General features: G+C 32.5%; 1 protein-coding gene across 2 annotated transcripts in view; it reads left to right on the top strand.

Moving 5' to 3' along the window:
• Positions 1 to 21,672, top strand: part of LOC132751421 (hyccin-like) — an 82,287-nt gene extending 60,615 nt beyond the window's left edge. For both annotated transcript variants that reach the window (XM_060741571.1, XM_060741572.1), the window contains 6 exons: positions 10,104 to 10,184; positions 16,551 to 16,765; positions 18,890 to 19,072; positions 19,693 to 19,780; positions 20,702 to 20,861; positions 21,209 to 21,672. In XM_060741571.1, coding sequence (XP_060597554.1) covers positions 10,104 to 10,184; positions 16,551 to 16,765; positions 18,890 to 19,072; positions 19,693 to 19,780; positions 20,702 to 20,861; positions 21,209 to 21,663 — 1,182 coding nt within the window. In that variant the 3' untranslated portion in view covers positions 21,664 to 21,672. The remainder of the gene's footprint in view (positions 1 to 10,103; positions 10,185 to 16,550; positions 16,766 to 18,889; positions 19,073 to 19,692; positions 19,781 to 20,701; positions 20,862 to 21,208) is intronic.
• Positions 21,673 to 22,233: the final 561 nt, after the last annotated feature.

Genomic DNA, 22,233 nt, shown 5'->3' on the forward strand with positions numbered 1-22,233 from the left:
AAAGCTGATAAGTTTTTATTTGATTTATAGGTTCTATAAAATATTTAGATATATTGTTAAAAGTGTAAGTATTGTTGTATTGTTGATGTAGAATAACATTTTAAGGTTTATACATACTAAGTTTGATATTTTGTCTGCACTAAGGTTAATGCCAGCAGGCTAAGTAGAATGAAAATGAACAATATCATGAAATTTACATTAGTATTTGATGCAACTTTTTGTGTACCAGTTTAATTGATAGGAAGTTTAAAATATTTTGTATGGAGTCTCAGATTTAAGCCTCTTTCAGGATTAGCTGACTTATCTGACTAACTGGCTCCAACTTTTCTGAGGCTAACTATTTCACGAGGCTTGCTCTTTCTTAAGGCTTTAACTCTTTCATAAGGTCTACTTTTTTTAAGGCTTATTCTTTCATGAGGCTAATTTTTTCATGAAGCTTCCTCTTTCATGAGGCTTACTCTCTCGTGAGGTTTACTTTTTAATGAGGCTTACTGTTTCATGAGACTCAGTCTTTCATAGGACTCCTTATTTCATATGATTCAATCTTTCTTGGGACTTTTCAGTATACTTACGTTTTCTAATATTTAAAGCGGAAGCTTTACCTTGAGTTGTTCTTATATTTATAAGTATATTTTTAGCATAATAGTGGATAATTTAGCAGAAGCTGATATTTTCTTGTTTTTTGTAACCCTATATGTTGTGAAAACTTTACTAACCATTTTATTGATGATTTATCTAAAGCTCCACTAACCATTATACCATGGATGTACTTATGTGTCTAATATTTAGCAGAAGCTCTACTAACCTTTGGTGGATGATTTTAGCACTAACATGTCTACTGTAAGTCAGTGGTGGGCTGTTTGGTACTTGTACTATGCTTATCAGCAGTTGTACCACTGATTTGTAGTGGATATACCTAACAGCATGCCATTTTTGCTACTAACACCTAACAGCATGTCAGTCAGCTACTAACAGCTACTATATACTGCAGCTAGATGGAACAGTGTGCAATATGTAACTTATGTGGATAGACCTAACAGCATGCCATTTTTGCTACTAACACCTAACAGCATGTCAGTCAGCTACTAACAGCTACTATATACTGCAGATAGACCAAACAGTGTGCAATATGCTACGTATATGGATAGACCTAACAGCATGCCATATCCTACTAACAGCTATTTATGATATGGAACAGCATGTCATTCTGCTACTAACAGCTACTAATAATGTGGATGGACCCAACAGCATGTCATATGCTACTAACAGATATAGACCTTACAGCATGCCATTTAGCTATTTACAGGTAGTTATAATGTGGATATACCTTACAGCATGTTGTTCAGCTACAAACAGCTATTTGAAATATGGGAACACCTAACAGCATGTCTTTCTGCAACTGACAGGTATTTGTATTGTGAATATACCTAACCGTATGCCATCTGTTACTATCGGCTACTTTTAATGTGTATAAACCTTAAAGCATGTCATTCTGCTACTAACAGATACTTATAATGCAGACAGACCTAACAGCATGTCATTCTGCTACTAACAGCTACTTATAATGTGAAAATACCTAACAGCTACTAACAAACTAGTATATATTCATTACAAATATACCTTGCCTTGCCAGCTTAAGAATAATACACAACTAAGAGCATACTTTTTCTGCTGACATGCACATACCATTGTGTGGACTTACCCAACAGCATGCTGTTTACTTTTACCAAAGTGGATCTACCTTACAGCATGTCTTATACGTATAGTACAATTTGGATCATGCTTTAACAAGAAAGGACAAAGGGCCTCTGGACAGGAATGTAGAAAATAGCATACCAGTAAATTTAACAGGCTGGAAAGGATTTTAAAAAGCACCATACTTTGATTTTGTTTTATAGTTGTTGATAAAGGGCATAGTTTAAGATGTTAATAAAACAGAACAAGAGATGGGAATGCATTTTGGTTAAAGTCAAAGAATATGAATTGGATAAAGAACATAGAGTTTGGTTATGATATCACTAAGTACAAGAACTTAAAGATAAGAGCATGACTTTCAGACAATTTATTACTAGGAAGAAGATACACCAGAAGGAATATAGACTTAAATCAAGTTACAACCAGACAGAAAAACGTTGAGAGGGACCGTAGATATAGAAAAGGCATTATAAAGACTTGGAACATGTTACAACAAGACAGAAGATAACCAAGAATGGACAATATAAAGACTTGGAAAATGTTACAATCATACAGTAGATAACCAAGAATGGACAATATAAAGACTTGGAACATGTTACAAGCATACAGAAGATAACCAAGAGAGGACAATATAAAGACTTGGAACATGTTACAAGCATACAGAAGATAACCAATAGTGGACAAGATAAAGACTTGGAACATGTTACAACCATACAGAAGATAACCAAGAATGGACAATATAAAGACTTGGAACATGTTAAATAAGACAGAAGAGATATCCAAGAGAGGACAATATAAAGACTTGGAACATTTACAATAAGACAGAAAGATATCCAAGAGGGGACAATATAAAGACTTGGAACATGTTACAATCATACAGAAGATATCCAAGAGGGACAATATAAAGACTTGGACATGTTACAATCATACAGAAGATAGCTAAGAGAGGACAATATAAAGACTTGGCACATGTTACAATCATACAGAAGATATCCAAGAGGGACAATATAAAGACTTGGAACATGTTACAATCATACAGAAGATAGCTAAGAGGGACAATATAAAGACTTGGAACATGTTACAAATAAGACAGAAGATATCCAAGAGGGACAATATAAAGACTTGGAACATGTTACAATCATACAGAAGATAGCTAAGAGAGGACAATATAAAGACTTGGAACCTGTTACAATCATACAGAAGATATCCAAGAGAGGACAATATAAAGACTTGGAACATGTTACAACCATACAGAAGATAACCAAGAGAGGACAATATAAAGACTTGGAACATGTTACAACCATACAGAAGATAACCAAGAGGGGACAATATAAAGACTTGGAACATGTTACAACCATACAGAAGATAACCAAGAGAGGACAATATAAAGACTTGGAACATGTTACAACCATACAGAAGATATCCAAGAGGGGACAATATAAAGACTTGGAACATGTTACAACCATACAGAAGATATCCAAGAGGGGACAATATAAAGACTTGGAACATGTTTCAACCATACATAAGATAACCAAGAGAGGACAATATAAAGACTTGGAACATGTTACAATAAGACAGAAGATAGCTAAGAGAGGACAATATAAAGACTTAGAACATGTTACAATAAGACAGAAGATAGCTAAGAGAGGACAATATAAAGACTTGGAACATGTTACAAGCATACAAAAGATAACTAAGAGAGGACAATATAAAGACTTGGAACATGTTACAAGCATACAAAAGATAACTAAGAGGGGACAATATAAAGACTTGGAACATGTTACAATAAGACAGAAGAAAACAAAGAGAGGACAGTAAAAAGAATTGGAACATGTTACAACAAGACAGAAGATAACCAAGGGAGGACAATTTAAAACTTGGAACATGTTACAACCATACAGAAGATAACTAAGAGTAGGCAAAAAAAGACTTGGAACATGTTACATTAAGAGAAAGCATTGGAGGTCACTTTGATAAACTAAGACCTGGGCCATTAGACCATGTAACAAACAAAATAAACCATGGAACATAGTATAGCCAGACAGAAACTTATCTAGAGGGCATTATATATTTGGATCACTATCCAGCCATACAGGCAAAATGAGGAGAACAGACTTGTGACATGAGACTAAAAGTTGATAAGAAAGAATGAAATTTCGGACCATGTCATATCTCAAAAGGAGTAAAAGCTTGGATCTTGTGATTTAAAATTAGGAGCAGAATGGCTTGGGCAACAGGATTGAACAGGAGGGGAAAAAAGGGAAGAACAAGGTAGAAAGTGAGGGGAAAAAAAGTAAAGACTGTATAATGGATCTAGTGACAACCAGATTGAAAATAAGTCAAAAAAGGCAAAGACCCTGTTTCAACCAGATTGGAATTGAGCATGTAACAATTCTACATTATTATAGGATATGAGTCAAAATGGTCTTAACTCAGTCTTGTAACATATGTGAGAACCTGAGATAAGAAATGAGTTCAAGTCTTCATTTCTTAGAGTTGAACTACAGAGCATAGATTTGGTTCTTGTTGCAGTCATACATGAAAGTTTTGTCAAAAGCAAAATTAATACACACACAATGTATGGCCATAAGGAAGGAATGTAAAGTAACACTTAAAGTTAATGTTGCAATTTTAACCACAGAGGAAAATATCAGTGTGAGGCAGGAAATCAGGCACAGAATGGGTTTTGATTTGAACCAGATCTTCTTTATTAGGAGATAATTTAGCTTCAACTTTGTTGTATCCAGTAAGCAGGAAGAAAATGTAATAATATAGAAACTTTGATGGATGATATTTTATCTAGGCAGGAAGTAGATAAAGAATAAATCATTCTAGCTCAGAGTATTTACTGATAAGATAGAAGATACACATATTGTACTTTTAAGTAAAAATAGTTACAGAAAAATCAAACCATATTCTGTCATGTCATCTCCAATACATTTTATCTGATGATCATGCTTTTGTACTAATAACAGATAACCATTTAAGAAGAATGTCATATTAGCATGAACTGTTTATAATACTTTACTGAAGAAATTACCATAATAACTTTTTGTGTACTGTTTAGCATTTACATAAATCATTTTCAATATTTTACTGAACAAATATAACCATGGCTTTTTGTGTAGTTCAACATAGGCATAATTTATTTACAATACTCGTGGCTTTATACTTTACCAAACAAATAGCCATGGCTTTATATGTATTTAGCATTATCATAAATTGTATATGCACAAATAACCATGGCTTTTTCTGTACTTCAGCAATTGCATAAATTAGTCTTAATACTTTACTGAATAAATTATAAACCATTATGACTTTTTGTGTAGTTAAGGTTTTAAGCATAAAACATTTACAATACTTAACTTATCAAAATACCATGGTTTTTCTTGACAAGGTCATTTTAGAAAATTCAGTAAAGTCAGGGTTAAGATGCACTAAGGATCAAATGGAAGCGTTAATTAGATAAAAGCATATTACGGGCAATGGCCACTGATTCCCTCTATGATTATATCTGCTTTGAGAGATAGTAATCACCTGATTACGCGAAGTCACATTGATTTCTCATAAAAAATCATCAATTCTGGTCTTTGATTTTTTTCTTTTTTACTGTCACGCAGCTTTCCTCATTTCGTAATTATACAAAAGACAGTTTTAATGAGTTTATGGCCTTTTTGTTTTGCTTTTTATGCAAGAATGTTCTTTTGAAATATGTTATTCTGTCTTAGAGGTGAAATTTTAATGTTTTATTTTATTTTGAATGTCGTTCGTAAATTTAACATTTGCCGATTAAAATTTTAAGTCACAGAGACAATGGTAGATTATTATTGGTTAACTGCTGGCTAAGGACTTTGAATCTTTTCATGTCAGGTTATAAGCTTGTTTATGATTAATCAGATACTCATGAACTCAGGTGACCCCGAGATCTCAAAACACCAAAAAAGCTATATCATATTATAAACAACAGTAGAAATTGTTTGTGCTAAGGATGATATAAAATCCAACCAAAGAAAAACAAAGAAAAAAAGTATAATTTATTGCATCAACAGTATAACAACAGTATAACAAACATTACAATTCAAGTTAGGCTGTCCTAGCTGTTTACCATTAGCATTTATTTGTTTATCCTGAATTTGCTGGAATTAAAAGTGGTAAGCCTCTTACACTAGTATAAAGCAATGCCATCTGGCATGGGCATGCAGTCTGAACTGCGTGGTTCTTTACTGTTGGTAGTTATATTTTTAGCTCGACTATTCAAAGAATAAGCAGAGCTATCCTAGTACTCCAAGCGTCAGCATAACCACTTATATTGTTAAAGTTTGCATCCACCTCAGATATTTTCAAAGTCCATTGACATATGGCTTTGAAACTAATTGCACACTTGTTCACCATCATGCCCCTTAACCTGTACACAGGAGGAGGTTACTGTATCAAGCTTTTTTACAATATTATTCCCCATTACTATCAAACACATAGAATGGTCAAGCACACTGTCCTACTGACAGCCCTTGTTGTATCTTGAAATCCCTTCAAATTCTAATGGTTAAAATCAGCGAATAAAATTGTAAAACCGAATGATCTTTAGCTCTTAATTATTAAAACAAGCAAATATTTGTTCATGAGGTTTAGAATTTAAAAATTGTTACCCAAGTACAAAAGTAAAAAATTAAATTGTGATACGGAACCCCACTGAGGTCCAAAAGCAGAAAAAGCATAAAATTTGAATCACTTATGACTAGATCAGATGTTGCACTCAAAACGGAAAGATATGCCTGAAAATCAAGGAATAAGCTTAGAAATGAATTGAAAATCATATGTTTGTGCTAGCTATTCTTAGCCTGATTTGTCTATTTTGGGTTATTTTGCACAGTTACAATAATTATTTTGGAAAAACGGAATGAGCGAATGATCATAAATTTTGCACACAAGTTATTAGTCTAGATCTATATCAAGAGGAACATTTGAATCTCAAAAAAAAATATTTTTTAAGTCCCTGGATGATCATGTCAAATTTGAGACTTTAGTGGAGTCCATTTAAGAGATACTGAATTTGAAACAGACTGGGAACTTGTATTGCAGAGTAATTAAATTCCATGAATTATTAAAACTTGTGATTTTTATTGAGCTGCTGGTATTTTGAAATTAAATCAGACAGGAAATTGCATAACCGGTGAAGAAAGAGAGTCGCTTGAAGTTTTGTAAAGAGTGGAAAAATTATTTTTCCTTGAAAATCATAGTGTAGAGCAAAAAGATACTATTATGTTGGTTATTTGATGTTGTTCTGTTGTTTGATGTTGTGGGGGGGGGGGGGGTTGTTGTTTTTTTTCTTTAGAAAGTTAAATGTCATATCAATTTTCAAAACAAAATTTAGTGCATATCTTAATTAAAAAAAATTTTTTTGGATAAGGCAAAAAATTTTTTGGAAAGGTTCTTATCTTAAGGCAAATTATTGAACAAGCAAAAAAAGTATATATCTTTAAATATTTTGAAATATATTTAAAGGTTAATCATTTATTTCTTGCTAAAAAAACTGTTTAATTTGAATGTTTAGTATAAAAGTTAATCCATTTAGGACACCTGAATGAGTGACTTATTTTATTCCTTTAACATTGAAATCTATGATTTCGTTTTTTACCTGAATTTTTTGTTTCCAAAGTGCAGAATTTCATTCGACAATCATTTATTATTGTAATTACAAAATAATAAAGCACTTTGAACCAGATGTCACGTTTCAACCCTGTGACCTTATTTTTTTTCATAATTATCTCCCTTTAATTATATAGAAGTCTTCGTTAAGCTGAAGAATTTCTAAGCCGCTAAAATAATTATTTCATCCTTTAATGAAGGTGTTATCTTTGCTACTCATCTATTTTTCAATTGCTGTAAAACTGATTCAGTTTCTGTCGCAAGCTGTACGCAATTAAACATGCAATTTTATCAGGTCTGCGGTTGCCTTGGTTACTGTTGTCAACTCTTCCGAGAGAGGCGGCCATGATTTATAAGTACCAGGTATAAAATATTGAATCTCTGTCATCAGAATCCTTTAGAAGCTTTGTTATTGAATGTTTTAATGATGGTTAACAGTCAGGAGGAGTTTTTTTTTTATGAGTTTTTATTGATATTTTTCTGTTGTTCTTTTTTTTTTGGCTTTTCTGTAAGGAAGTTGCAAGGAGAGGTTGGGCTTGACATTTCACTATATAATATAATATAAATGTTAGTCCTTTTCTAATTTCTTTAAAAAAAATTATATTAGTGATATTATAATTTGGCTCAACTTTCACTACATAATGATAATAAGTTGTCGTAACAGTAATGTTATAATACATTGTATATCAGTTTAAACAACAGATGACAAAAGAGTTGTTCAGTATCTTAAGTGGATAAAAATCATAGTCTAATATTAAGCATAATACTACACTTAAAATATCTTCGAACCTTCGGACAAAACCTTTTGTCATTCTTTTAGAAAAATTTTAAATATTTTAAGACTGACTTACAGTGTAGACCATGATTTGTGTTTGCTGATTTTGGTCTGCACTGGTCGTAATTTGGTAGATTGACTGTTAATTGCTTTCAGCATGCTAAAGGCTTATGGATTGTATTACATCTAGATAAAATTTGCTTCACAATCTGTATATTTTATTGTGGCAATTTTTCTAAATGTTTTAATGAATATGCAGTTTTCTTACAACAAATTACCTACCATATACCAGCTTTGCAACATTGTGCAGTGTATACCTTCTAAGCCTGAAATCACTTAACCCCACCTCTGTTACAAGATAGAATCCGGTCTGCATTATTTTTTATGAGTGGAAATTATGCAGATAGATTATTGAAAGGTTAAGTTACTGGTTAGTTATCCAGGAAATCCTGTTTTGTGGATTTACTGGTCAAGATATGACCAAAATAATGTGCTAAAACCAGCATAAAAACAAACAAACTAGTCAGAACACTCACGGTCAGTGAAGGTTAAATTTGAAACAGAGCCTAGACAAAACCATGAAAGGATTCAGTAGCTTCTATCAATTTTACCGACAGTTTATGTTAGTAAGGTCTTTTATTGAGCAAAGGATTCCATAAGATTTCGATAAGATTTTGTTACTAGGTGTAATATATTAAGAAATGTAACAGTTATTTTCTTTTATTGCATAAATTTCTGTTTGTTTTCCCTTTGCTTCGGAGGCGACATATTACATTCTTTTACGCCATTCCCTATAGTTATTGCCATTAAACGTCAGTACACTGCAATTATTGGATGACTTGATGTAATTCACTGGAATATAACATCTGATAATACCCCTGCATTATTTCACCAACGGGACTTTAATACTTCGACATAATCAAATCTTTCGACACCCATGTGACAGAAAAATCTGTGAAAAAATTCAGTTTAATGGCTTTCAGATTCCTGGTAATGCCAGGAAATAAGTGTGAAATGATGTGAAAATCGTCAAATATTATCAAGATTATCTTAATTCATGATTAAATCTAGAATTATACCATGCAGTGCTGTATAGGTATTGATATTATAACATTCATCTACATAATGTATTAATTGTACTCCACTATTATTGTACCCCACCAAGTCTCTGGCTTTAATCATTTATCTATGTGGATCAACACATACAATTTTTGAGCTATCAACAAATTGTATCAGCTCTGGTAGGTTATTTAGATTTAGATGCACTTTAATTTATCATAATTTGTCTAGAGTCTAAGAGTCAAAATGCTAAAATAGAAAAAAATAGAATCCCTAAAGAACATCCAGACTTAAACGTCAAAATTGAAAATGTTGCAAACTCCATTTGATTTGGAAAGTGCAAGGTACTGTTCATGCCCCCTAGCACTGGCTTTATAGCAGGATTCAATTTTGCACAGATGTGTGATAAACCTTAATTTTACAGTGTATGTTTTTTTCAGCTCACCTGAACACAAAATGCCCAGAAGTTAAGTTTATGTGATGGCATATTGTCTGCACTCAAGTTTTGTCTGATGTGTGCCATTATGCACAATTTCTTTTGATACTTTGTTAATTTTGACCAAACTTCACAGGAACGATCCTCTACAGAGTTTGTGGGGTTTTTTGTTGTTGTTTTTTTCAAGGATAATTAGTTATTGACTTCAAACCACTTGCCGCTCACTGCTGTGGGTTCGAATCCCAACAGGGACTTTGGAATCTTTCATGTGAGGAAGCTATCCAGTTTGCTTACAGAACTTCAGTGGTTATACTCGGGTGCCCATTCGTGCCTGAAATAATGCACAGAAGGGCACCTGAGGTCTTCCTCCACCAGTAAAGCTGGAACGTCGCCATATGACCTATACTGTGCCGGTGTGACATAAAACCCAACCAAACAAACAAACAAGGATAATCAACTTCATTGCATTATCATCTTTTCTTTATTTTCCAGGAGATATGCAATCCTGATGGTTCGCCCAAAGTAAAGACATCTAGAATTCCTGTATTTTCCCAGCATTCAATATACCACGAGGTAAGGCTATTCAATTCTAGAATATATGATTAATTTTTGAGTATGCATTTATTTTATTGACACAACTTTTCTTGAACCTTTAGGGTGACACAAGAGTTCTAGAACTTTTTTGTGACACAAAAATTCTAGAACTTTAGTGATGCAAGAATTCTAGAACTTAAGTGACTCAAAAATTCTAGAAAAAAATTATTTTTAGGTTATTCAGTATACAATGAAGTAATAATTGAATTATTCAGTGAAATAAATGAGTTGATATACAATCACAAAATAGCAAGATGTTATTTTGAATAATTCTAGAATTATAAGGACTATTTTCTAAACATCAAATTTGCTAATATGTAAGGCAAGAATTCTAGAATCCATGTGCAGATGTTGTTTTGTATGTGTCATTCATTCAAGAATGCGGTAAGAAAATAATTCTAGAAATTCTGGTAAGTTAATTGAATAAGACAAGAATTTGTGACTGTATTTTTACATTATAGCTACATTAAAGGCCCAGTGAGTCTAAAAAAATGCTACTAATTATTAGTTTACAAAAGCTTTTTATTTTAAATGAGTTGTTACAGTTACCAAAAAAAGTTATAAATTGGGCTTAAATTAAACCTAAGCCATGGTCTTTAGCTTCTTTTGTGTTTAGGCAATTAATACAGTTATAAAATAATTAGTATTTTGTATGGAACTCAAAATACCACATTGTTTACATTTTACTACTTATATGACAAAATATTTCACATTCAGCATTATATATTTTCCTCAGGTAAAAAGCCTCACTCATATTTTAAGTTCATTCTAACAAAATTATAAAGTACATGATGTTTGCCCAAAGAAAAAAATGATCACCTCTTCTTGTGCCTTTAAAGCAGCCCTGAGTTCTAGAAGTTCTGTTTTTTTATGACTTTGGATATACCAGGTGTATCATGTAGAACAATTAACTAGAATTATTCTAGAATTTTATTCTAGAGTTATTTGGTCAAATGATTAAAATTTCAATGCACCATATCTCTTTAAGAATGAACTTTTCAGAGGCATTATTAGAAAGTTGTAAATTTTTATATTATAGTATAATGAACCTTCAGTATACATAAAGAGCCTCTATTTAAAAGCTATCTCCAAATTAATTGATTTCACAGAATAAACCACAAAATTTGTGAAAATTTCCTCGGGAATTTTTGTTTTTTGCGCCAAAATTGGCAGCATGCCTGGTGAGGTGATGATGCGAGCGCGGTGTGCGGCGATAAAGTAAAAACTGCTTGCCATGGCAGCCAACTGACAAATCATTTTCTTTACCTTCATCAAATATTCTCTCTTTCTGATATTCTAGTTGTTAAAACCCACGTAAAACACTGGAAAAACATTTTTTGAGACTTATATTTGGTAACGCTTATTTTAGGTTTGCCAGTAACGCAATAAATCTGTGTTAGTAAATGGTGATATTGTTCACTTTCGGTGACAGCTCTAAATTCCTGTCTTGGGAAATATTCATTCGATAAAAAAAAAGAAGGCTCGGATAAAACTGAAATGAAAGCTTTGAAGATCAATGATCGAGTCTTGAGGAGGTTTTTAGACGGATTAAAGTTGTCTTTTCAAAATGTCTGTAAGTGAATGGTTAAAGTTCAATTATGTGTCATACAAAAGTACAATATTTTCATATTTTTTATCTTTACCATAACAGTGTTTGCCTGCAGGACTACTGACTCACCAATAAGCTTTGTAGCTATGAGCCAACCTTCCCATGCATGTGTTGACAGTTTGACCTGATCTTTCCTCTATTTGGCTTTTTATTGAATTTAATATTTTGGAGAAAAAATTCCGTTCAACTTGTAATGGGCAGGTCTGATTTCAAATGGCATTAATTATGATAAATCCTCAAAACCTTAAAAGGTTCATTTACACAGAATCCTAAGTTCAAAACTATGTTAATTGCATTTTATTCAGCAGGGTGCTGAATTCCCTTAAATGCACAATTGACTTTTCCGATTTCAAAACCGGACAAGTCCATTGCATAGATTCAGGGTGATACAACATAGGATCATGTAATTCGATTATTATCACATTGTCTTAAACTTGACATTTGGGCTGTACACTTGTAAATTTACCTAATGGATTTGCCTTGTTTTGAAACTTGGAATGTCCCATTTTAATTTTCATGGGTTTCAAACTTTGGCTGGGATCACTATCATGGTTCATGGTGATGTAAGACGAGGCAATCATTGTCTAAACAATCAATGATTAAGCCCAGATTCAATTACAACAATGTGGCATTGAAGCTAGAATTTATCTACATGTCACATATTATAAATCAAGACTGACTTCCCCTTAAGTATGGCTTAATACTTTATTTTATCTAAATGTCAAAGAAATGTGCCCTTGGGTATGGTGCTTAAGGCATATTCATTTCTTGGCGCTTTATTTAGCTCAGTTATTGGAAGTATAAGGATTGCTATTGTCTTAATATTATATCATTGTCACACTTTGGTAAAGTTTTTTTTTTACATACAATTTAAGTTGATTTCACCAAAACTGCTGAAAGGAATCGGTTGAATGGGTTGAAACTTCACACCTTTGTCCCAAGTCTCACAACTGTTAGTTACATTTTCAGAGTTGATGGCCCTTTTGTTACCGTCAAGCCCTGAGGATAGTCATATAAGAACACTGCTCTTGTTACTGCTGAATGCTTGTGTTAGGGACTGTATCTGCTTTGAATATAAAACATATCTTGAAGTTGTAAGAAATTAAACTTTAATAGCTTAATTGCTGAAGGAATCTGAATCTACAATGGCAATTTATTAGACTGCAAACCAAGATAAGCCCCAGATGGTCTTCATTATTCAATAATTCTGAGTCAGTAACAATATACATACGTATTTTGAAATTTTCTCTAAAAATGATAAATGGTTTTGTCCAGACTGAACGATTTGTTTACGGCATCTGATATAGATATATATACACATATATATCATGATGAGAAATATTATAGCATATTATATAATATATTGATATATTTCTTTAATATTCACTCTTAAATTTCATTCAAAACAAACGAAAGATTAGGAACGGTTTTAAAGAAAACCTTGATTTTGCACTGGAATAGTTGTATGATGAATTGAAATGACAAACAGCCGTCCTGCACGGAGCTTTCCATATGCCGCAGCAGTCGGATACAGAACAACAAAATAGATACTGTTTTGCAGCGTTTAATTTTTTGTTCAGTCATGATGTATTCCAAGAAAGTAACGGTACTATGTCTTCTTCGCAAAGATAGTCTAAACTAGTAATAGACGGTGACAAAAATTCCCCCCTTACCCCAGCAATACATCACTAAACATGTAATTTAGGCAGACTAAATTATATATGATCAGGCTCCAATCTAATTTTCACTTCAAATTAACCAATAAATCTCACAAAGAGGCATTACAAAGTCGAAACCAGTCTGATTATTTTGTATCACTACAGTGAACCAGTCTCTTAAGGAACTCAATATCGGGCAGGTGCTTAGCTGAGAAAATCAATCTCCATCGCCAGGAAGCTTGCATTTTGCTATTCTCAGATGATTTAATAATGGACAGTGCCCTTTAGAAATGTTGTCCAGTCTGACATAGAAGTGCTCTATGTTAAAGAATTGTTTATGTCTTTATTTAATGATAAATTGCTTGCCTATAAATAGTGATAGTAACCCTTGAATTTTGGTGTCAATTAACTTTTGATGAGTAGTATTTTGGCAGTTAAATAAAAGATGATATTTGTCTAGATTTTTACTTAGAAACTGTCTATATTTTGTTCTTTTAGATTTCAACAATATGCCTTTGTAACTTAATTACATTGTAATTATGTGATGTGTATTATTTAGACAGTTTCATTTAAGATAATATTTGTGCACATTGTGACATCGTTTAGGTACTTTAAAGTGTTTTTGACATACTGCCTGTATGATATAAGGCCATGTCTGCAGTTGACATTTTGTCATTTTTCCTGTCTTTTGTCACACTTTAACTTCCTATTTTCTTGATGTATTGACTACTATTTTTGATAATGTAGTAATAGATATATAACATAGACCCGTGTTCTTGAAAAAAATGTCGTCAGTAATGTCAAGGTCATATGTGAAAGTTTTTTCATGCTAAATAAAGTTTTTTCTCGTTTTTCACCTAAATTTAACGATGTTTTTTAAATATGTCAAAACAGCATCCAGGAGCATTTATAGACTTACTTGACTGAATATTACTGCATTTAAAATCTTCAGTTGCAAAATTATGAAAAAGTTCCCCAATTCAGATTAACACAGTCAGGGCTAATTTTTAGCTCGACTATTCGAAGAATATGAGAGCTATTGTAGTCGCCCCGGCGTCAGCGTCCGCGTCGGCGTCTGCGTTGGTTAAAGTTTTTTGTAAAGTCAAATATCTCAATTATTACTTGAGATATTCAATTGAAACTTACAATACTTATTTATAGTAACAAGGTACATCAGATTGACAAGTTGGATAAGTCTGCCTACAATATTGACAGAATTATGCCCCTTTTTAACTTAGAAATTTTGGTTAAAGTTTTTTGTAAAGTCAAATATCTCAATTATTGCTTGAGATATTCAATTGAAACTTACAATACTTATTTATAGTAACAAAGTACATCAGATTGACAAGTTGGATAACTCTGCCTACAATATTGACAGAATTATGCCCCTTTGGAACTTAGAAATTTTGGTTAAAGTTTTTTTGTAAAGTCAAATATCTCAATTATTGCTTGAGATATTCAATTGAAATTTAAAATACTTTTTTATAGTAACAATGTTCATCAGTTTGCAAAATTGCATAACTCTGCCTGCAATATTTGCAGAATTATTTGCCCCTTTGAAACTTAGAAATTTTGGTTAAAGGTCTTCAAAGATATTTACTTGAAACTTTACACATGTACTTAGGGTCATAATTGGAGGGTCATAATTGTATGTCACTGACCAAGTTCCATAACTCAATCTTACATTAAGGCTGATTCATATCCCCTTTTCTACTTATTCTCTTGGTTAATGTTTACATGCAAGTTTTACATATCTCAATAACTATTAAAGATATTTATTTAAAACTTCACATATGCATTTAGGGTCATAATTGTAGGTCACTGACAAAGATCCATAATTCTATCTTGCATTTAGGCTGATCTTTCTCCCCTTTTTCAACTTAGAAATTCATGGTAAAGTTTTGCTTGTAAGCTGTTATCTCAATAACTACTGAAGGGTTTGTGCCTTTTTTGGGACAATTTTATGCATTCATAATAATAAAGCAGTGATTTACTTGATAAAACATCTTAATAACAAGCCTTTGTACCTTTTCTGTCAAATTTATGTATATATAGGTAATTAGTATTATTATACACAATAAAACACCCTTGTGACATTACCTTCCGAATAGTCAAGCCAATACTGTATAATTAGACTCTCTCTAAGGCCTATAACATGAATTTATAAAAAAAATTAGCTCTTTTGTGAACTTAAAAAATTTAACATTATCAAGGCTCTTTTACTATCAAGCACTTAGAATAGTCGAGCGTGCTGTCCTACTGACAGCTCTTGTTAATATTCTGACCATTTCTGACATTTTTAGGCAAAAAAGTATATGATGACATTACAGAAAATTCTTAGTAACTATACTTAACTGAACCACATCTGATCTCAAAATAGAACTCTACCATTGGTCTTCTGGTCCATGTAAACTTAGAAATCAACCAATCAATTCCATGATTGTTGCAGAAATCATTGAACCCTTAAAGCATGCTGGATACAATTGATTCTACCAGTGTGTCCCATGCAGCCTGCACATCCATGCCATCTTATCATGGTCTGCACTGTTTGCCATTCAGTCAGTATATATTTTGAAATTTTCTCTAAACATCATGCATTTTTAGCGGGAGACTCCCACTTTCTGCAGCCATATTTTCAAAGATTTTTCATAAAATAAGGGGTATTTAAAGAAATTAAAGAAATCTCCCAATTTTTGATGTAAGAATTTCCTTCTTAAAGTGTTTATTGCAAATTCTAAAATCTCCCTCTTTTTGAAGAATAATCTCCCACTTGATCATCAAAAAAAGTTCACATACACATGTATATGAAATATGATAAATGGTTTTGTCCAGATTTACAGGTTAAGCCTTTCAGGCATCCAAAGAAATATTATAGAGAAAAAACAACAAGAAAACAGATTGGATATGACACCTCCATTGGTAAAGATTTACTTTTACAGCCACAGACCTTTATTTACAGCTGCAGCTTGTAGAATATCGCCACCATTGTTTTTATTTTATTTTTACAGCCAAAGACCTTTATTTACAGCTGCAGCTTGTAGAATAGCCCTACCATTGTTTTTATTTTATTTTTTTCAGCCGCAGACCTTAAGCTGTGCACCATTATCCGAATCATTGTTGCTGAGATTTAATGCGGAACAGACAGTGTACCAAGATGGCCCCCATCCCCAGTATGAGTCCATCAATGGTCAGAATCGGCACAGCATCTTGGCGTACCTACTACAGTGTTACCATAACAATATCTCCACCTTGTCGGCACGATCTCATAAAACATTCTGCAAAATGTGCTCCAGGTAAGCTTTGAGATCTTATTACAGGGACTTTGGTTTCATTGATGTGAGGGAGCTATCCAGCTAGCTAACAGAACATGGGTGGTTCTACTCAGGTGCCCGATTGTGCCTGAAATAATGTAAATTGGCCTATAACCCTTATAATACTGGAAGCACATAGTTAATTTAAAGTTATTATTACCTCTCAGATAGCATTTGAATTAAATTTTTCGATATGTTTAAAATAGTGTATATACAACAGGGTCATGAAAGTAAGATGAAGAAATTTAAGAATGAGCATGTCACTGATATGGTAATTTTCCAGGAAAAATATTTTAATTGTCATAGAAATACCAATAAATAGGATGAATGTCATAGATCTTACAATATTAAGATTATCTGCATTTAAGTCCTTGCTCGCTCTTTAAGTTAGTTGAGTAATGACAGTGCTGCATTTAACCCTACGATATCTCAATACTCAAGATGTCAATTCGTCACCGTGCCTTTGTTCTAAGACATGATATTATCTATTACAGTGTTATATTTCCCGTGGGGAAAACAGATTTGTATGTGAACATTTTCTATAGATTTTTGTCATACTGCCGTAGACAAATGAATATTTTTTGGTGCGAAATTGCGGGATATCTTCTTAGAAAATTTACTTGCAAGATAGAATGTTTCTTCAGTTATTGATAAGAGTTGGCTGTTTATTTTTGCCAATATTTAGTGTGTAAAATTTTCTATAGTTTCTGCGGTATGTAAGATATAGCCTTTTAAAAAATTATAGAGATGATTTTTTTTCATGATAATTTTTTGCATTTGCGGAAAACCATAGTAGAATATGAACTTATTTGTTCATTTTGGTTATATATTTTTAATTTTAAATATAGATTTGGATAAATTACTTTATAGAAAATATGATCTTTAATAAAAGATAAAAATATGTAATGTATCATTTATTTTTTGTAGAAATATGCTTTACGTCATAAATTGTAAAGAATTTTAGCCAATCAAATTTCAACAGTTTGTTATTTGATGAATAAGTTCATATGGCAACGTTCAAGTTTTACTGGTGGAGAAGACCTCAGATGCCCTTCTGTGCATTATTTCAGGCACAAACAGGCACCTGAGTAGAACCACCGACGTTCCGTAAGCTAGCTGGTTAGCTTTCTCACATGAAAGAATCCAAAGTCCCTGTCATGATTCGAACCCACAGTGGTGTGCAAGTGGTTTGAAGTCAACAACCATAACCACTCAGCCACGGACGCCCCTTAAACATGATAACAATATGCAAAAAACATTGAAAATTATCGAATTGCTTACATGGAAAAACAATGCTTGAAAATTTATTGAGGTTAACTCATATTTATTAATTACAATTACAAGATACTTGCTCTGTGCTTAAAGTTACCATACAATATAATTACAAGATAGTTATTTCATACATACAATGTTTTATTACAAGATTGTTTAGCAGGAAACAATGCAGATTTATTTTAAGATGAAATTAAACCTTATATTTATTCTGTAACTCAAGTTACTTGTTGTAACTTTACACAAAATATTCTGCCCCCACTAGTAGGTTACATTATTTAAAAGGGGAGATGTTATTGTCTGCTGTTATTTTCTTCCAGAGAAAATATGATATAATGGTTACAGACCACAATTATGTACAATGTCAGTCAATAAATGAAGTGTCTATGAGAAATGATAACTAAATACATGTGTATGAGTACAAGAAGGAAAGATAGAATGAAAAGGCAAAATGGCTACCATGTGCTCCCCACAGTGTATATTATAGGAGCCCAATGTGAACTTACCTATACTTTTTATACAAATTTAGTAATGACTGAATAGCTAACAGCTCAGTCCATGATCAGAAAATGTACTGTGTAAACTTTATAAAGCAGTAATTTCTTATGCATATCATATTCAGATCCTCATTCATTGGTTACTTTTTTTCTGGGGTTTCACATTGTGACGACAGGGAACGTGTTTTTATGTTTGACTATGATACAAAAGAGAAAGAACATCAAAACACTCAGCAATCTAATTAATACTCGGGGGCTATGCCCCCTCATACCTATCAGATAGCCTTGTGTCTATTACTAGTGAAACCCTGTAACACAGGATACTATTTATTTACAGGATAGTGACTACAGGCTTTCATACACTGATGCAAGTAGATGATGACGATGATGTCATAAGAACGAACACGGCAAACCTTACTGATTATTCGCAACATACGAGTCGGAGTGGAGAGCTCAGTCCAAGAATCAGCGTCAGTCCAGCGTTACTTATTGATATGCTGTCCTGTTTATATTACATCATGTGAGTTATGTATGTTCAACTTAATTTGTACTGTGATAATATTTATTTTCACTAGAATGATGAAATTTCCAGCAAACAGCAGAAATGGTATGTTTGTGTTAAGTCTTAAACTAGTCAATCCAAAAATAAAAAGAGTGGCGGCCTGTCTGAGTGATTAACATGTCTGACAAGTAATCTAAGGTTTGCTGACCTTGTGGGTTCAGACCCTGTCAGGGGCAAGCCGTTGTTTCCTTGAGCAAGAAACTTTACATTCATTGCTTAGTCCTGGTTGGTTTCAGGAACGGTTTCGAGAATATTTCAATAAGCTTATATCTTCCAACACAAGCGTAGTAAAATGAATTTGTATAAACTAAAAAATAAAAACATAACAAAAAAGTTTTCAACATGACACACTTAAATAAGGTTTTAAAAAAATGTAATTGTGGAACAGGAAGATTGAAAAAAAAGTAATTGCAAATGTTATCCATTGAGTTATACTGTGCAAACAAAAAGCCCTTCCATATTGAAATTAATGTGATCTGTTTTTGAAAATGAAATAAATATTACCTTAACAGTTGGTTATGTACATTGTATTTAGATTCCATTAGAAAAAACAAAACAGCACTTTATAACTATTTCAGGTTTAATGGCCAGGCAGGACCAGGGGCTCAAGCTATAGTTGATATCCATTACAGAGCTTGTTATGAGCTTTTCTCTGATGTTATGCTTGTAAGTACTGATTTGTGAGCTTTTTCTCTGATGTTATGCTTGTAAGTACTGATTTGTGAGCTTTTTCTCTGATGTTATGCTTGTAAGTACTGATTTGTGAGCTTTTTCTCTGGTGTTATGCTTGTAAGTACTGATTTGTGAGCTTTATCTCTGGTGTTATGCTTGTAAGTACTGATTTGTGAGCTTTATCTCTGGTGTTATGCTTGTAAGTACTGATTTGTGAGCTTTTTTCTCTGGTGTTATGCTTGTAAGTACTGATTTGTGAGCTATTTCTCTTTTTATGCTTTTAAGTATTGATTTGTGAGCTTGTTATGAGCTTTTCTCTGATGTTATGCTTGTAAGTACAGATTTGTGAGCTTTTTCTCTTGTTATGCTTTTAAGTATTGATTTTAAAACTTGTTATGAGCTTTTCTCTAATGTTATGCTACTTATTGGTTTAAGAACTTTTTATGAGCTTTTCTCTGATGTTATGCCTGTAAAGTATTGATTAAAGAACTTGTTATGAGCTATTTGCTGACATTATTCGTGAAAGTATTGATTTGAAGTTGTTCTCTGGTGTTATGCTTGTAAGTTTTGATTCAAGAAATTGTTATGAGCTTTTCTCTGATGAAATGCTTATGATGTTATGCTTAAAGTATTGGTTCAAGAACTTATGAGCTTTTCTTTGATAAAATATTGATTCAAGAACTTATGAGCTTTTCTTTGATGTTATGCCTATAATTATTGATTCTAGAACTTGTTATGACCTATTTGCTGATGTTATGCCTATAAAGTACTGATTTAAGAACTTGTTATGAGCTTTTCTTTGATGTTATGCCTGTTAAGTATTGACTCAATAAGTTGTTATGAGGTGGGTTTTTTTATGTTATGCTTGTAAGTATTGATCTACGAACTTTTTACCTTTACCTTGGTATATTATAGGTAACAAATGCAATAAGGAACTCGTTGAGGGAGAATCCTAGCGGACAGCCAGATGATGGACCAATTGGTTTGAGCCTCGCTTTGTCACCAGCATCATCAAACTATACTCTATCCAAAACTGCAATAACCAATGCCTCTTTTAGAGCCAAGAAATTACCAGGTTTGTATAAATGATAATTTCTTACAAAGAAGCAAATTTCTTGGTCATGGTACTGGACTTTTTACTCCTTCGAAGATATTTTGTATCTTGAGCATGAAGATTTCATCTTTGATTTGTTATACATTTCTTATATAAGTGAAATTGTTAGTAAAATGAATGTTTCACAGCTCTTACTTAATCTGAGTCACCAGTGATATTGATTAAATGGGGCTCTTTGGGGTTTCTCTTTTAAGTTTTAAGTAACATACCATTTAAATATAAAGGTAAAATGTTTATTAAAAAAAGAGTAATGATAGTTGATATTATGATTTGGTGTTTATTTATTAATGTATATATTTCATTCTTAGATGATATACCTGTCCAGTTAGATGAAACTGGCAAATTGCCAACAATCACTGAAGATGATGCGGCAGCGAAGCCGAAATTTACCAAAGCTAAACAAATGAAGAAGGAAAAGGGAGAGAAAGCTAAAAATAAAGACAAAGAGTCGAGAAATATGAATAATTCTATAAGCAGCGTGGAGATGGCCATAGATAGTGTGCAAGTTGCTCATGCCAGAGGTGGGCAAAGAAGTAGTCTTGACACAATAGAATTGACCTCGTTTAACAAAGGGAAAGAAAATGACTTGAATTCGTCACCGCACACGGGCAAACATAGTTCACCAAATGTCAAATCAACTAGCGGATTAAAGACTAGTATATCAAATAAAGATATTAAGAATACGAAAATGTCAAGTGGTCACACCCGTACACATTCCGGCGGGTCTTCGGCCGGTTCCGAAAATTACAGCACCGATTTATAAATAATTTTTAGTTAATATTTATTATACAATTATAATGTTATTAAAAAAGCTAAGCATGAATTAGCTTTACACTGAAGACCAAATTTTGAAGAATATGATATAAATATACGAATAAGCATTTACTTTGTTTTTTGTACCATCTTGTTTTGTACAATCAGTATCGTATTGTGTAAATTTCTTACCCTAAGAACCACAGAATAATGCTGTAATATAGTTGTACATGCACACAATTTCAGATTTGTAAACATAATATTTACTTTACACAAAACAAAATAAAGAAACAACTGAACATTATAACTTTTTAAAGGGTATTGTGTTATATCTTAGGAATTATTTTTTTTTTAATTTATCAAAAGTAATAATATATTGTTTCAATAATTTTATCTTCAATTCTCAAGAGTTGCTGCATTGAATGCCTCTTATTTAACTAACATGCATATTGTACACAAACAGAATAAAACGTTTCAGAACAAAATTATTATTTTGCTATTCTGAGTAGGGTTTTATCTGTGTAGCGATGAATTTGTGTATGCATCATTCGCTTTTAAGGTAATTTTCTACCATATTTCT

This window comes from Ruditapes philippinarum, unplaced genomic scaffold (assembly GCF_026571515.1).
Source record: "Ruditapes philippinarum isolate M1 unplaced genomic scaffold, ASM2657151v2 ctg3426_1_1_1_1, whole genome shotgun sequence".
Classification (NCBI taxonomy): Eukaryota; Metazoa; Mollusca; class Bivalvia; order Venerida; family Veneridae; genus Ruditapes; species Ruditapes philippinarum.